This window comes from Colias philodice, chromosome 11, assembly GCF_061535455.1.
Source record: "Colias philodice isolate Cphi_HAF_F1 chromosome 11, ilColPhil1 Martin Lab GWU primary, whole genome shotgun sequence".
Lineage (NCBI taxonomy): Eukaryota > Metazoa > Arthropoda > Insecta > Lepidoptera > Pieridae > Colias > Colias philodice.
Genome location: NC_143096.1, coordinates 6,729,012 through 6,747,529, shown reverse-complemented (window position 1 = coordinate 6,747,529; position 18,518 = coordinate 6,729,012). Strand labels below are relative to the sequence as shown.

General features: G+C 30.8%; 1 protein-coding gene across 1 annotated transcript; it reads left to right on the top strand.

Moving 5' to 3' along the window:
- The first annotated feature begins 260 nt into the window (after positions 1–260).
- On the top strand, positions 261–1,596 carry LOC149484688 (uncharacterized). The gene is made up of 4 exons (XM_089700388.1): positions 261–351; positions 437–879; positions 971–1,142; positions 1,303–1,596. Exons 1-4 carry the CDS (start codon positions 340–342, stop codon positions 1,420–1,422), a joined length of 747 nt encoding a protein of 248 aa, XP_089556514.1. The 5' UTR covers positions 261–339; the 3' UTR covers positions 1,423–1,596.
- The last annotated feature ends 16,922 nt before the right edge of the window (positions 1,597–18,518 follow it).

Genomic DNA, 18,518 nt, shown 5'->3' with positions numbered 1-18,518 from the left:
AAATTACCAAATTTCTTAGAGTTTTTTAGATTAAATATAAAAAAAATACATTACAATAAATAATTGTAATGTATTTTTTTTAAACAGGAACAATTATTTTGTAAATTAGATCAACTAACCCCATAAAGTGACCTTACGAGATTCAATGACTAAAGCGGATAGACCAAGTGTTATTTAATAATAAAAAAACATCCTCACATTATCAACCAAATATTTAAATATTATTGCAATTCGCCGCCTAAAGTGGGCGGTTCCTCGAGCCATATAAAACCGTGCGCGAATTTTTTACCCGCATTCAAACTAGTTCATCCAAGCTAGGCTAATCTTAATAAAATCACGATGAGATTCGCTGTAAGTAAAAATAATTTGGCGAAAATATTAATTATAAAAATTAAATAAAAATAGTGTTCAATAATCCAATATTATGTATTCACAGGTGGTCGTATTAGCATGCGTCTTGGCAGTCGCCAACGCCCAATTCAACCCGGGCAAATACTTCGGCCAACAGGACCAATCTGGCCAATACCAGAAGTACAACGGCCAATACAACGCCTACAACCCCTACAACCAATACAACAACCGTTACAACAACCAATACAGCAACCAATACAACCGTTACAACAACCAGTACCAACAGAACTACACCCCCTTCAAGCAATTCGCATCCACCACCCCCTTCCCAGTCCGTGCCGTCACCGTGACTGAAGCCCCCGCTGCCATCACCAACGTTAAGGTCAGCAGCGCCCCAGCCACCAGCCCCGTGGTCGTCCCCGCCCCCGTCCCCGTCGTCCCCGTCGCCAGGGTCGTTGCTGATGCCCGCTCCGCCGAGACCCTCAGATACGGAAACGAAATCAACGAAGACGGTTCCTACAACTACTTGTAAGTATACAACGTTAGGTTAATGGTATCCACTACTTTTGTTGTTGTTAAATGTGGATTATTGATATTCATTTGGTAACTAATGTTTCAGCTTCGAAACCAACAACGGTATCGCCGCTCAAGCCCAAGGTACCCCACGCAACTTCGGTGGTAACCCCCCAGTCATCCCTGATGTCGCCCAAGGATCTTTCTCCTGGACTTCCCCCGAGGGTGAAGTGATCGCCATCACCTACGTCGCCGACGAGAACGGTTACCAGCCAAGCGTAAGTATTTTATGAATGTATTTTTATCATTATAAGTAACATCTGTGAAATTTTCATTAAAACGCACGTAAAAAATCAATATGTTCCCTTACAAAGGCAATCTATACTTGAGTTCGTTTATAGGGTTAAGCATCATATCTAATTCGTAATATGTTTCCAGGGCAACGCTATTCCCCAACCCCCACCAGTGCCCGCCCAGATCGCCCGTGCTCTTGAGTACATCGCCAAGTACTCACCCCCCACACCTGTCGTCTCCGCCAGCGCTGTGGCCAGGAACTAAATAGCATCTAATACTTCTATGCATCTCATCACCGACACAATACAATTCGCCACAAACTAGTTCTAATTTAAGACTTGTATAAATGTATAAAAGTGTCATATATAAAGAGCCTATAAAGCATTCTAGTAATGCTATGTACAAATTGAAAAATAAATAGAAATAGTTAATTAAAAAGTTGTTCATTCTTTAAGTAACCCTATCATCAAGGTTGTTTAACGAAATAGGATATGTTTTTTTCATAAAATATTTTCAAATGTATTCTAATCATAATATGAGAGAATACCATTAATATTGTTTTATATTACTAATTTCGAAGCCATAAATATAAAATAATAGACTTATTAATATGCGATCAATCGTGCTGGTTTTAAATTTTGTATGAATAATTGTTATTCATAAAAAATTTAAAACCGTAAGACATAATGATACTATTCTATTGAATGAGAAGATTATTTTTATTTGCCTGTTAACCTTCAAAGTGACCTGATATTCGCTTAAAAAACTTCGATAAATCAGCCAAATTGTATACTCATTAATAATATTACACCTGTGTAACCTTTAACATTCAACTAAAGTTGCTATTTTTTTTTGTTTATATTGATGACAAACTTTAAATTAGATGATACCAATTTTTCATTGTTATTTCCCGTTAATCTATTAATTGTATTTAATATTTTATAGAAAGTGTAAATAGTCGCCTATTTATTTTAATTTTAAGGCTTTACGTAACAAGGCGAAATCATTAATTTCAGATAACAATTATTATAAATAGAAAAATCAATTACCATAATATTAACCTGAGAGTTGTTAGCAAGGTAAGAGGTACCCCTCATTATCAGTTGGTAGTACATTTCATTTTACCGGTACCTAGTCTGCTACTGTTATACTCTATTGATATTTGATTTTGCATGGAGTTTGTTGTAGGAGTTATGGTAAGACAGCCGAAGAAAAATAATATTTCTGTTTGCCATAAAACAACAGCTTAGACTATCTTTTCATAATTTAAAATTTTACATCTTGCGCATAATTTTTATATAACTGTTTTAACGTTTTAATATTTTGCAGCAAATAAACGAGCACAGGTTGGATTTATCAATTAAAAGTGATCTCTTCCAGGCAACTAAAGAACAAAATATCAGGAATTCCTTTAGAGATAAATACGCTTTAATAACACAAACATAAAACACACATAATATATCTACACTTTTATTATATTCAAAGTTAACAAGATACAAAAAATAATAAATAACCTGCAGTATCTATCTACTGTCTATCATCCATTTATTGATGTGTATTAAATATTGGACTTCAGTCATTAAAACCGCATTCAATCATTTTTTATTTGTACAAAATTATGTGTAGTACAATTTTTGATGACGGCCTCGTAACGAACAATGCAATTTTTTATTATAGCTTTGATTGTGTCTATAATAATTAAAATATCTCAAAAAATATTTTATTTTATATTATTTATAATTATTGTATTTGTTGTGTTAAACTCAGTGTAGATGTGATAACCATGTTTTGTTTCATTACAATGTATTTGAAATATTTGATTTGTAGAAAAATGGTTAACTGACTTTTTACGATTACAGTAGCCAGGAAAAAAATAAATTATTTCTTTTACCTTTAACAGTAAATTCAACTATATCCAAATTTATGAAATGCATTATTTTTTATGGTAAAAGGAATTTTAAAAGGATCAAATGCTTCCAAATTATTGCACGTATTTTATATTCTCATTATTTCAAAATTAAACAGTGCATATTAAAATGCATTAGTAACCCGTCCGGACTTGAAAATAATGGCTTAGGAATTAGAATATATTTTGTTCAACCATTCGCAGACAACGTGATTCTGAAGTATTCTATGATTTTGATGCGTAGGTCATTGTATAGCAAAAATCTTGAAATGCATAATTATTAATCCAAGGAGTGGTATCTTGACATAATGTCAAGCCATATGATATCTATGACTAGCTGTGCTCCGCGATCTTACCCGCAGTGCTCCGCTCCTGTTGGTCTTAGCGAGATGATATATACCCTATTCCTTTAGCCTTCCTCGATGAATGGGCTATCTAACACCGAAATAATTTTTCAAATCGGACCAGTAGTTCCCGAGAGTAGTGTGTTCAAACAAATAAACTCTTCAGCTTTATAATATTAAGTATAGTTATATATCAAAGTCAAATACTTTCCATATACTAAATACATTTAAGTTTTTTTAGTTAGTATTGAAATTGATGGTGAAGAAACGTTTTGCGTTTAAATAAGGTATTCTGTTACAAGAATTAAATATTTCCATAATTCCATCCTTTTCCAACTAATAACTAACATAAATTTAATAACTCACTAATTATAACACATTTTTAATTAAGGAAGACATAAAAATATTTATAAATCCAAGTAAGTCGTGATTAATCACATTAATAAATAGCACCTCAAAATAAATATTCCTTATCATCTTCAGTGTTAAGTAATAATATTTAACATATGAGTGTCAATTTAATAGCTTGGAATAATTGAATATAATCTGTATCGATTTTATTTTTCTATCTAGGAAGTCTGTGTCCTTGAATTTTATAGACATGTCACATTGGTTCAAGGCAGAAGCAGCTGAACCCACACAGTTGACCGATGTCCACCAGCTTCAAGGATTACGCAATCCGACGAAAATTTGTATAACTGGTTTCATTTTGTAGACTTATCTTTAATCAACCTTATAAATCAAATGTACCAAAATTAAAAGATTGAATTATTTTTAACCATTTTAATTTTTGTTAGAAGATATATTTCATCGGTGTTTAAAATGAATTGCGAAATTGGAAGGACTGTATAAATTTTGTTATATTTTTAAAAATACATAGTAGTATTATTGTAACTATTAACTAACTTCTCAATAGATTGGAGACTAACAAAAATCAAATTATATACCACGTGGAAATTAAGACTCAATATAACAAAACCAAGAATTTTTAATCATCATCCCTTCATTATTTCTTATCATTTAATAATAATATGTAAATGAATTCTGTAATAGCCCTTCAGTACATTGGTAAATAATACGCTACAGCCTACAAACGAGAACAATTACTTATAATAAGTATCTGAGACGAATAAACGTGACTGTCGAGTGTCAATTTAATATTAATTGCTCGTATTGGTCGTTATTCTCAAAGCTGTAATATTATACTGATGCCCTGAATGGTAATAAATTTATACATGATACACCTTCTTGGTGTTTAATTAGATAATACGTCAAAACTTGTAAGTTGGTTGTAATTAAATTTAATATGATTTCGACAAAAAATCGAGCGTCCGAAATTAGATGAACATCTATTTTGAACGCCAATATTGATAAATTATTATCTATGAATATCCACATTGTAATTGCTCTGTTCGAAAGAATTATCTTGAAAAAGCAAGTCAGTCAAAGCTGAAAACTCACGGGCCTCATCGTTGCCATCATCCAGTCTAGACTCGGTCAAAATGGTGAGTTATTTACCAACTTTCATAAGCCTTTAGTCCATTGAAAAGTTACATTTGGGGTCGCAATTTTTAGAGGACGCAATTTTATTTTTTTGATGTGTAGGGGGGGTCAGTGTGAAGCTATCACCAAGTTTGTGGGGTCGTCACCCTTGTCCCACGGCCGCCATCTTGAAAAGAGCGTTTGATATGGTTTTTACGATATATCTCTTAAACTATTTATCTGATAAAAAAACAATGTTGGCATTATTTAATGCAAATTAAATTCTCTACAACTTTAGTCCAGTAACTTTTTGTCGTAGAACTATAAATAAAAATAGTTTGGAAAATCCAAAAGTGCACGCCTCATAATTTTTTTTAATAATTATTAATTAATTATTATTTTTGTTTATTTAATAACAATTAAACCACATCGAATCAGACCCTGAAAAATGAAAGGGTTCTATTCCTGAGCATACTCAAGCGTAAGAGAAAAAAAAGACTCGATTAGTAAAGTATTTCGGTCGCTATCGTGTTAACAAGAAAATCCTCCGCACATACAGACACACGGACGTCCAAGACAGAACTTTTTTAAACTGTTTTTTAACTAGTTTAAATAACAAAAATGACATCAAAAATATCATGAATGTTAAAAATAGTGTTTTTTCTTAATATGTGTGTGTATGTATTATCTTACAAGTGCAATGTATGATACATAAAGACATTTTAAGTTTGAAAAATCAGATGTTTTGCGCGAAGTGACAGTAGTACCCACCTCAACGCTTCGCTTATGAGGCGTGCAAAATTATAAGCGAAAATGTTCAGAAATTAGAGATATTTATATTTTTCAATAAAACTTTTTTTTATCATTTTACGAAGAAATGATATCAGACCATTTTTTTATTTTTCGAGGAACCAGTTTTATCAATAGCATTTTTTCATTACGTCAATAGGTTTTACAGCGCTCCGAAGTGAGTACTATTTTTCAGTGCTATGAGCTATACATTATACATATATTATGTGTGTACTAATAATAATTTGTCATCAGTATTTGTTTTTTCTGTTATTATAATATTTTTAATAATTAATTTTGTAATATTATTAATAATTAATTATTGACTCTTTTCCCCACCACCCAGGAGGTAGAGTCTGGAAGCACGTTTTTTTTACGTTGAAAAGCAGGGCTAAAATGTTTTGCAGTATGCTTCCATTGTTCTGGAGTCTGGGAAAAGAGCCAATAGCCAATTTATGTTTAGTTAAGAGTACTGAAAAATAGTACTCACTCCAGAGCGCTGTAAAACCTTAGCTATTGACGTAATGAAAAAATGTTGTGAATAAAAGTTGTTCCTCGAAAAACAATCTACAAAAATGGTCTGATATCATTTCTTCGTTAAATGATAAAAAAAATTGAAAAATATAAATAGCTCTAATTTCTGAACATTTTCGCTTATAATTTTGCACGCCTCATAAGCGAAGCGTTGAGGTGGGTACTACTGTCACTTCGCGCAAAACATCTGATTTTTCAAACTTAAAATGTCTTTATGTATCATACATTGCACTTGTAAGATAATACATACACACACATATTAAGAAAAAACACTATTTTTAACGTTCATGATATTTTTGATGTCATTTTTGTTATTTAAACTAGTTAAAAAACAGTTTAAAAAAGTTCTGTCTTGGACGTCCGTGTGTCTGTATGTGCGGATCCTTTTTCTTGTTAACACGATAGCGACCGAAATACTTTACTAATCGAGTCTTTTTTTTTCTCTTACGCTTGAGTATGCTCAGGAATAGAACCCTTTCATTTTTCAGGGTCTGATTCGATGTGGTTTAATTGTTATTAAATAAACAAAAATAATAATTAATAAATATTTATTAAAAAAATTTATGAGGCGTGCACTTTTGGATTTTCCAAATTATTTTTATTTATAGTTCTACGACAAAAAGTTACTGGACTAAAGTTGTAGAGAATTTAATTTGCATTAAATAATGCCAACATTGTTTTTTTATCAGATAAATAGTTTAAGAGATATATCGTAAAAACCATATCAACCGCTCTTTTCAAGATGGCGGCCGTGGGACAAGGGTGACTACACACCCAAAAAATAAAATTGTGTCCTCTAAAAAACTCAAGATTAGGCCTAAAAAATGTAACATTTCAATGGACTATACGTGTAACGCACTTTCAGTAGGAACAACAATAAGCTGATGATGATAATAATGATACTATAAAATTATATTTAGGTACCAATTCAATATTGGTATTTTAAAAGTATTTCGTACTACCTGTTTTACGTAAATATTTTATACACGGCTATTATGCGTGAATACTAATCAAAATCGTGAAATGAAGCGTGCTCAATTTTCAACAACTCAATTTACAATTTGTGATTTTAAATATGAATAAAATATGATAAATATGAAATATCGGTTTAAAGATGGTTATGGTGTCGATATTATAAAGTTGCGTCTCCTTGTGAGAATAGTTAATTCATTTCTTGCATACCTTTACCCATAAATGTCAGGTAAATCATAACTGTTAATGTTGTTTACTTAAAATTATGAGAATTGTAAGACAGCATCAAAACAGTTTATTCGACGTTTTAGTGATTTGAAACAACCCATTTGTATCACAAATAGCTGCAATTCCCTTGGTCTCAACAAAGGTGTAATTGAGTAGGTATGTATTGTGATAGATGTGCATCACGAATAAAATCTATCGTCCTCTTATAGCATGCAGAATGACCTTAGCATTTTGAGATGCGCTAGCACACACCATAGGTATTTGTTTGTGGCTATTAAGCTCACTATTTTATAAGTAAAATGAATAACAAATAAACGTATAGATCTGAAACATATTTATAAAAAAATGGGAGCGGTAAGCACGCACTACCATGTGGCGCATTCCTTAAATAGAAAAAAATAAAATATGGGCTAATAAAAGAAAATTAAAAGGGATGATACATTGCATTTGTATTTGCATTTTTTTTACAAATATTTAGGTCAATTATTTAATACGTGGTTCGCGGTTTAAATAAACAACATTTAAAACACACATGCAAATATAGTGCCAGCGCATCGTACAGTAAAATTGTGTTATAATAAAAGAAGAAATAACAAAGATATATTAGCGTCATGTTGCACATTAATAATTTTACAGATCAACTCATAAACTTTTATATAATTTGAATTTGAACCATCAAATTAGTAGTATAAGAATTTAAACACGGCATATTATTTTTACATCCATACAATGACCCGCGATAAACAAGGAGTAACGACCTTTTTTACACGGTGTTGAAATCTTTCCGTTAAGAATTTCATTAATTATTTTAGAACGAGAAGATCCTGTCTCGTGCTTTTAGATTTTTGACGTAGTTTGAATACATTATGTAGCATTTTATTTTAAAATGTGTTGTAATTTAATGATATTTATTTTATTTCTCCTGCTAGATTTTTAAATATAGAGTAGGTACCTACTCGCTTCTCACCCATAGCTTCGGTCGCATTGGCAATTGAAATTCCGATGGAAATTTATATCTCTAGATAAAAAAATGATATGATACAATTTGATATGATATAGAGCTTTCTATTTTGTTTTTCCGCCCGCGGCTTCGCCCGCGTTTTCAAAGAAAAACCCGCATAGTTCCCGTTCCCGTGGGATTTCCGGGATAAAACCTATCCTATGTGTTAATCCAAGTTAACTTCTATATATGTGCTAAATTTCATTGTAATCGGTTCAGTAGTATTTGCGTGAAAGAGTAACAAACACACACACATCCTCACAAACTTTCGCATTAATAATATTAGTAGGATAGGATAGGATAATATACGCGATATAAATATTATATGTATATTGTATAAGTATCCATCGAAAGCCTAAAGAATATCGCTTTGTAAAATCCATTAGGTATGTACAAAATTGTATGGTCCAGCCGAGCGAAGTCGAGGGCAGAACGCTAGTAAGTTAATATTTTTTTGTAAATTTCCTATGAATTAACTAAGAAACGAAATTGCGCATATAAGTTGGGTGGGATATTTTTAATTAACCTAATATTATTCAATTTTAATAAATTAATTTATTAAACCGTTGTGTTCAAAGAAATAAGAGTGCTAGAGGAGAAATTAATTCGAAATTATTACTATTTCTGTGAGTTTAAGACTTGATGAAAATGAATTATTTATACCGTTTGGTAGCTCTTAGCTCGTACGTATAATATAATGTTATTCAAATTATATCTACTCTAAATGATGTTTAATGAAAAAATTCCTCAATCAGAGATACTTTGCCATGTGTCATCAACTGGGTAAGTATGTAAATGCAAGTATGTGATTAATATAATCTTCTTATTTAACTCAACTGTATCATTATTACAAAACAAATTGCCTTTTTAATACTAAGATGTTCCGTGTATTATTATTGTTATTGATTCTTTCAAAATAGTATATGAAGAGATTATTTCAATAAGGTACTCAGATTTGAAGTGAAAAAAATATTTTTGTTATTATTTGTATTGTATATTTACTGAAAATTTTTATTGTTATATGCTGTAAATATAGAACATTACTCTTCGGCCAGTAAGACCGGTCACCGGAGCATAAATGAAAAACATTACCTACGTAAAAATCTTACGAAATTGCGTGAATGCTGATATACCGATCTCATATTTCTTTCAGGTTGACAGAGACACACTCATTGACAGAGGTTGGTTGTAGTAGGTAAGGTTACACAAAGAAAAAATTGTATTTTTGTATGTAACGAAAAAGCTCTAAAACTATCGATTTTAACAATTCTATTACTCCGAGAAAGCTCTCTTTATCGACTAACATAGGTTATATTTTCACTAGTAAATTGGGGTAATGCAGGGAAAAAGTCTAGTGATGTAATATAAAGTACCTATATATTATCATCTTTTATATACATATAACGAAAAAAAATCATCATCGAAGTATTTCTTCACTTGTTTTAATTATTGTACATAACTCATGCTGCAATACTTATTGATTATTGTTAGCATACACGTGCATGAACACATATTTTTATTATATAGTCATTAAATGTCATCAACTTTCCTAAATTCTAAACAGGTATAGAAAAAAAACCATTAATTTATTATGATTTGTTACTTTGAATTTATTGATTGTAAACATTATATTTAAACAATGAATGGGTAATAATATTTGTTAGATTAGATTTTCTCTTGGTCAATATTATCCGATTGAAGCTTAAAACAGAAAAGATTTCAGCTACAATCTTTTTAAAAAGATTTGAAAGTGTAGGTTTGCAAATCTTATCTCATGCAAATGGTTCGTTTGACGTATTTTTTTATGAAAATGTCGGCAATGGACTCTCCTGATAGTAAGATGAATATTTGCACCCGTTTCCCAGACCGCCTTACGCCAATGTATTAAAAATGGAACCCAAAGAACGACATTCCAGAGTTATTTAACTAAATGATCTCTTTCTGCTCTGAATACGTATTCAAGATGTTTATTATAATTTAATAGCCACATAAATGACATATTATGCCGGTATCCGGGTTAAACAAGTTAATATAAATTTATAAATACCTTCACGGCTGCTATAATATTGAATATACCATTTTTTTTCGGTTAGTCATCTTTCGTCGGTGAGACAAAACACGATTATCACTGGATCAGACATTTCAACTTAAGATTCATTGACATGTATTTAGTAAGTCGTTGAAGAAATAAAAAGGTAATTTATTTTTAGTTTTTATTGTACCTATACTCTATACAGGGTGTAATCGTTAAGTGTGCACAAGCGATTATTCCGTAACTATTGCAGATATCAAAAAACTTTAAACTGATATCAAAAGTACTTAACCTAATGAGTAAAATGGCCATAATAAATTTTTAAAAATAAAACGAGAAATAACCAAAAATGTTACATTAAACGCTCCCATACAATTTATTTCCCATACATTTTGTATTCATAGTAGATTTTCGAAGTGACGTTCTTATTGTGCAATACAATGAGGAGGTCTATTTACAGTTTCTAAATGAACTTCCCTCCAAATTTGCGAAGTAATTAAAGCAGAAAACCAAAAAAACAAAAAAAAAGCTAAAATCTTTCATATTAAATGTATAGGTTGATCCAAAAGTAATGATAATTGGGTATTTCCTGTGCACATAAAAATATAAAATAAATGTTTTATGCTTGCTCATATAATCACTAAGTTATCACAAAAAAATTATATCTACAGGCCACGTTTCCAAGTATTAACATTAATTTTAATGTGAACAGTGCGAGCCAGAATGTTTCCCGACGAAAATAAGAAACAACGATTCGACTTTTAGAGGGTGAATTTCTAAATTTTTAATGAGATCAGGATAATTTTTTGTCACGATTTGTGCCCATGGGCGTTACCTGGGTTCACCATGTTTATGCTGAAACCAAGAAACAATCAATGGCCTGGATGCGAGCTTCCAAATTGACGGTGAAGATTTTCAAAGTGAAAATTAGTGGGATAGATTAAAGCCGTAGTTTTTTGGGACGCTGAAGAAATGTGGAATATTTTAAGAAGGTAGCCACTACTACACAGGGCTCTTACTACACAGACCAAATTAAAAGATTGCGGGTAGGTTAGTAAGAAAAAGAGACATGGCAAACTTCGGTCTTGAATGTTGGTTCACCAAGACAACGCACCAGATCACAAAGCGTCAGTTGCGATGGCTGCCAATCAAAAATCGGCATTGAAATGCTTGAACACCCACCCTCTTTGTAAGATCTAGCTCCTAGTTAGTTCTATCTCTTACCTCGGCACAAGAAACACCGTCGATACAAGAAATTTTAAGACGACAGCGAAGTGATGGCCGATTTTGAGGGGTTTTTGTAGATGAAGTCAAAGTTTTTTTTTCTAAGTTAAGGAAAAAAAATATCGAAGTATATTATCTAGTTAGAAGACTATCTAGAGAAATACATAATTATTTTAACTGTAATGACCTTGTTTAATTTGATTATCATTACTTTTGGATCAACCCATGTACATGGGATATTCATATCTCATACTAAATGTATGGGAGGGTTTAAAGTTAATTTTTTAGATATTTCTCGTATTATTTTTAAAAATTTATTATGGCCATTTTACTCATTAGGTTAAGTACTTTCGATATCAGTTTAAAGTTTTTTGATATCTGTAATAGTTACGGAATAATCGCCTGTGCACACTTAACGATTACACCCTGTATATATTATATCATAGGTATGTTAGCAATAAAAATAATTTATTTTTTATCAAGAATACCCATCAGTAAGAATGAAACCTATTTTCACATATTCTCATTTTAGGTATAAAGGAGTCTAAGAAGATGATTAAGTAGTAGTTACACATAAAATTGTTATCAAGATGATTAAAGCTTATTGTTGCTATGAATTAAAAGTTGGAATATTTACAATATTGCGTTTTATATGATCACTAGCTTTCCGGCCTCGGCTCCGCCCGCATTGTCTGAAAAATTTGAGACTTGACACTAAAAACTAAAAATTTGCTATTAATGGCATAACTTGCCCAGACAGGGGCATTCACTCTAACCCTGGATTGGAAACAAAGATTAACCGATTTTATAATGACAAAAATAAATCTTGTTAAATCCATCATACCAACCAATGATAATGTGTTAAAATATTGCCGTTGTCACCCACGCAATAAATTATACAAATAACAAATATATTCTATAAAAATAATCCAACATTGACATTTAGGTTGAAATCCTTGTGAATAACATACAAAGATATGGAATTCAGAAATAAATGGATGTGTAGGAAAATAATTAAATGCATAAAAATGTGAACGGATGTTCTCACGGGTTATTGATTCACAATAATAATATACTGATTGATGAGCAAACTGATTAAAACTATCTGTTATAATCTTCCATTCTAGCTTATTTGTATTCGTCTTGAACTTATAATGTTCAATATAGAATACGATTATATATGATTATATATTATGATGTTTAATATCAACAAGCAAGCAAATAGGTTTTGGCGAAATTAAAGTCGGAGGCGCGTATTTACAAACTATACATAGCCAGAACGCAACCATAGGAAACTGCTCGTGTATACTTTGTAATGCTGTTTTTAAGTTTGTTATTACAAAATATACACAAAGTTTGCGTACTGATCGTGTATACTTTGTAACGCGGATGCTTGCTTCTTCGTTCCAAACTATACACGATCAGTACGCAAAATATAACTAAATATACCTACTACACCACTTACGCTTGAGCGAAATAATAAATAGGCGTAGGCAATCAAAGACTTGTAAAGCTATATCTATCTACTTTTATTCTTCTTGATTGATTCAGTAAAATATGGAATAAAAATATTATTAGGTGAGCTTAGAAAAATAAATAGGTAACAGATATAAGGGTTACCTATGGGTTAGGTTAGGTTCGTGTTTTTTTTAACTACACAAAAATAGCCGTCGCCTCGCAACCGTCTTCTTCTGGACTTATTAGATTCTTACATTTTAGCACTATTGTCAATTGTAAGTCGTGCAGTATAGTCGGGAACGAAGACACAAGCATCCTCGATACAAAAAATATACGATCAGTACGCAACATTACATACACAATACACATGCATTTTAATAATAGATTTCAAAACAGCATAATATAAGCGCGAGCAATGGAAAGACGCCGCGCTTACTCCGAAACATACACGATTAGTCCGCATGCGTACTGGCGCTGTATATTTTGGAGCGATATTCTTACTTACTTCACTACAAAGTATACGCGAGTACTTGCGTACTGCTGTTGTATAGATTGGAAGAACTTTGTGAAAAAGTTATTTCCAAACTATACGTGATTAGTTTCACACCGTTGCGTACTGGCCTTGTATAGTTTGGAAAGACGCGTCGGAGGCTTCACTCGCATCTTACTCCGACAAAAAGTAGCCTATTTGCACAGCTATTTGCTGATCTTGTCTTTATAATCTATCTGTACGCTAAATTTATTTTGATCTTATCAGATAGTCAGAGTCAGTTTATTTTTGCTATCATTCATTTTTACCTGTATTCATATTATAATTTAGATATTAAGTATTAGATTAGGAGGTTTGTATGTAATCTAAACCCGATACATTTTTTGTAAATAAAATGTTTTTAATGTACATTTAATGTATACGAAATAATGGAAATTTATTTTAACCCTTTCAAAAATACTAAAATCATATAGTAGGAATAACATAATTACTTTGATATTTCGTTCCTACAAGGTAAGTTGTTAAATAAAGATACTTGAATATTTACTTTGAAAATAGGCATAATGTAATCATAGAACGCGACTGGAGACGACACCGTGGCGTACTAAGTTAAAGTTCATAGTTCAGTATTCTTTGCAACTTAACAGCGATTGGACATCTATTTACCTCATTTACTTGTTATTAAATTTTCTTCATTATTATAAGCTCGCTCAAGATAACTCAAGGACTGGGCAGTAAAACCTTATGTCTCTTATATGCATGATTGTAATGGCATACGATTAAATAACACTGAGTTATTGAAGGACGATATGTGAAAATTGGTATGACATGTCGCCAAAACATGAAAATTAAAAAAAAAACAGTAAATTAACGTCTACTTGTATACATAAAAGAAAATAACAATAGATTCTGTTGTAGATGAACTACATACGTATTTCATTAGGCATGCAAGAAAACACCTAGATACCATTGAACTAAGCTGAGTTTGACGAACATTTATTTTAGTACTAAGTAAATCGTATGAATTTAAGGTACGTGGAATAAATAAACTACATATAAAACTTATTTAGTTTCATTTATTGCCTTTATGTGTACATCCGGAAAATATTTCATCAGCAAGTTTATACGGAGAACCTTTTGAGCTTAAATAAGTTACTACATAATTAATTAGAAGACAACTTTCCTTGAATCTAAATATTTATATCTGAAAGTGCAACAGATTATTTTCAGTTTGTTAATAATGCAACAAAAACAAACTAAAATATAATGGAATACGCAACGATTATACATGCAAAATGAACTCTACGTTATATAAATTCTGTGTTAACTATTAATTTTCATATTTCGAGACTTTACTTTTTGTGTTCATCTTTATTATACATGCAGTAAAAACAAGAGCAAATTAAATTATAAGGAGCCTTCGTACAGCGAGCGGCGCGTGCGCAATGCGCATCCTTCGATGAACTATAGTAGCGACAAGTATGCACTTAGGTTTTTTGCTTGTGGATTCTCTTTGCATTGATGGCGTGGTTTGATAATGGAAAAATAAATTACAAGTAATGAATGTTATGTATTAGCATATTGGTGATTGTATTCATAAATTTACCTCAATTTTAACAAATTAAATAAATACGAAGTAAAGAGAATTTTTGATTATTATCATTCCGTAGGTTCAATTTTAAAATATTATGCGGTAAATTATTTTTAACCCATGTTATTAATGATATCTCGAATGTCAAATGTTTATAATCAAATATCATACTTTTGTGATATTATTAATCTTTTGTACATCTTGATTTACCTTCAATCGATTTTTATATCCTGCTGCGTCACTAAATGGTATCGATTGCTTTATTACGTACCTAATATAAATCAATGAAAGTTGACGCGTCTAAAGTTGTAATTTCCGATTGAAAATTAATTCAATTGGAAATTATTGTTCACATAAATATATAATATTTGTTTGTTCACCAAACGTCGACACTATTTCATGTATTTGTTTAATATAAAATATTTACTCGAAATAGAATTAGAATAGAAAAACTCCATAACAATATGAACCTTGTAAAGGTTAGTTAGTCATAAAATATTTGAATTTGTTCAGAAACCGATATAAAATACCGCTTGTATTTTTGTTTAACAATGAGCTTTGCTTTCAAGTGAGCATGAATAAACATAATGCGTGTATTAGACATCAACGATCCTCTTTTGATATAATTGTATAGAATTCAATTTAAGTTTATTTTTAAATTTCGGTTTCATTATTATTTTTGTTTGTTAAACACTATTATCTAACAGAATAATACCTTATGTTATGGAAATTTATCTACTTAAAAAATATAGTAGAAAACTCACATTATTGACTTAGTCACTTTCATGAATATTACAAGATTTCTTTCGAGAATAAAAACCAAAATAGGTAAGATTAAAAACATGAATTATATCAATAGCTGAAACCATTTAAAATCTAAAATACCAATTGTTAAGAAAAGGGTCATTTAACCTTTTTTTTAATATTACCTATATAAATCTTATTATTATAAATTCAATAAAACCAATTCTCTATAATTATTAACCCATTACGATACTATTAAAAATAAAGTTTTTTAAGTAATTACACATACTTTTTTATTTAAATTAATCATAAAATAGGTTAATAATTGTTTGGATATTAGAACGAAAACTAAATAAATGGTGTTGAAAACTCTTGTATTGTTGTATTACAACGGGTCACCATGAAATTTGACTTGGTTGCAAAGCATTAAATTTCGGTAGTTCAGGTCGTAATTAGACGGAAAAAAAATATATGGCATGAAAAACTTTGCTTTTGTGCTTAGAAGACTGATTGAACGAAATTTTTAAAAATCTCGGATTTTAATTTTTGATTGAAAATAAAACTATTGAAATAAAAATGTTTATTATTTTTATTAAGTTTTACTATCAAATTAGCTTACAGAAAAGTGGAAAATACCTTAAAAGTGCACACTTTTACTTTTTCTTTTATGTTCATAGCTACTTTCTCTCAATAAACCCCAAATATAGTCGCCCATCATGTTTTCATTGTATTGGCCTTGATAGCGTTGTTCAAAATTCATGATGTCCTGATGGAAACATTCTCCTTGCTCTTCGGAATAGACTCCCATATTGTTTTTAAATTTATCCAAATGAGCATGCAGCATATTATGTACTTTTAATGACATCCTGCAGCCCATGGCCTTAAAATTTGTAATTTGTAATTTGCCTTACCTTCCAAACACCTTTTACTATATAACTATATAACAAGCAACATGTGGAGCCCATGGCTTATCTTGATTCGTACAGGACAGTCAAAATATGCTTCATAGGCTTCACAGAGAACGTGAGATGTCTTTAGTTCATATTTCACGTCTCGAACTTTAATAAATTGACCACATATAAAACAAAATGCATCAGCATCGTATTTGCACTTTCGTGACGACATTTTAAGTTATTCTAGGCTTGTAAATAACACCTGATGGTTGTTTATCACTCGGGTGCCATCTAGCGGCACAGTGTAAACGTTAATACCCCACTCTCACCGCGCGGTCTTTTTAAAGTATTATTATTATAACTATCACAAAAGCAAACTTTATACCGAAAAAAGGTATTTTCTTTTCATTTTTGTGCATAACTAACTGGAAAATAATAGTATAAACTTTAGGACAAAGAACAAAAATTTTTTTGTCGAGTCGTGTTATTTTACTTGTATGTACCTACCCAGTACCCACATAATATTTTAACGTAGATATTCATATAGTTGTCATACCTCATATGCAATTAAACAACGCAGTGGTAACCTCCACAGAGGATGAAATTCGCATAGATGCCTAATACAATTGCCTTTTGTATTTTAGAACAATACTTTAATAGTTTTATTGTTTTAAATTCGGCCTGTTTAAATCAGATTTTCAATACAATTTAGGCGCGTTAGATTAAGTGAAGGCAGTATACACTTAATATCATGGTGTGTCTCTAGATTAAAGGATTTAAATTGTATTATCAAAGGGCCTTTTTATTCGTTTGTGTATAAAATTTTCATTAATTTCGATTCAAATATTCTCGGCATCCCGGAAAATTGTATGCCATAATATTACATATGAACTTTTTTATTTCAATTAGGTCATTCGACCTTATACTAGTCTACAAAGTAAATTTGAAAGTCAAGTTCCTATAGTCTTATAAGCTCATTGACTAAAACAATCTTTATTACGTGCATAATTAACCTAGATTGTTACCGTATTTGATAGGGAAATCAGTGAGCATTACATTAATACATGCAAAAATAGGATTTGTTTAAAATCACAGAAGTAGTCTTTGTGTCATTGTGATTACAATGTACTGATACTGAATTTTTATATTATGGTAATGATATGAATTTCAAGAAAAATATTATTAAATTTGACCCAAAAAGGGCTTTTAAAAATGCTTAGAAGGAAGATTATTATTTATTTACCATGCAAATTAAGTTTTACAACCAAAACATGTGTCTTGTCGATAAATTTTAACAAATTGAAAAAGCTTAGTACAGAGACGCCTTTAGAGCCTATTAAGTAATGAGCAAGTGGTTTGACATAAACTATGCGTGTGGTGAAAAGTTTTATGTGTCTCTTTATAGTCGCTTATTGTTATCACGAAAAAGATTGTATTTACGTGGTCAGAACTGTGGTTACGTTTTAATTTGAAGATTTTATTCTCCATAGATTTAGAGAACAATATATTGAAATGCACCTGAAGAAACACTTAAATTAAATAAGTTTTTCGATATATTTTAGTGCATTAAAATGTTTCTATTCTTATTCACCTTTACCCAACTGCAAAAAAAGTAGGATTTTGTTTTTCGAGTGTATGTTTCTTAAATGTTTGTAATATTTATTTGGCATGCA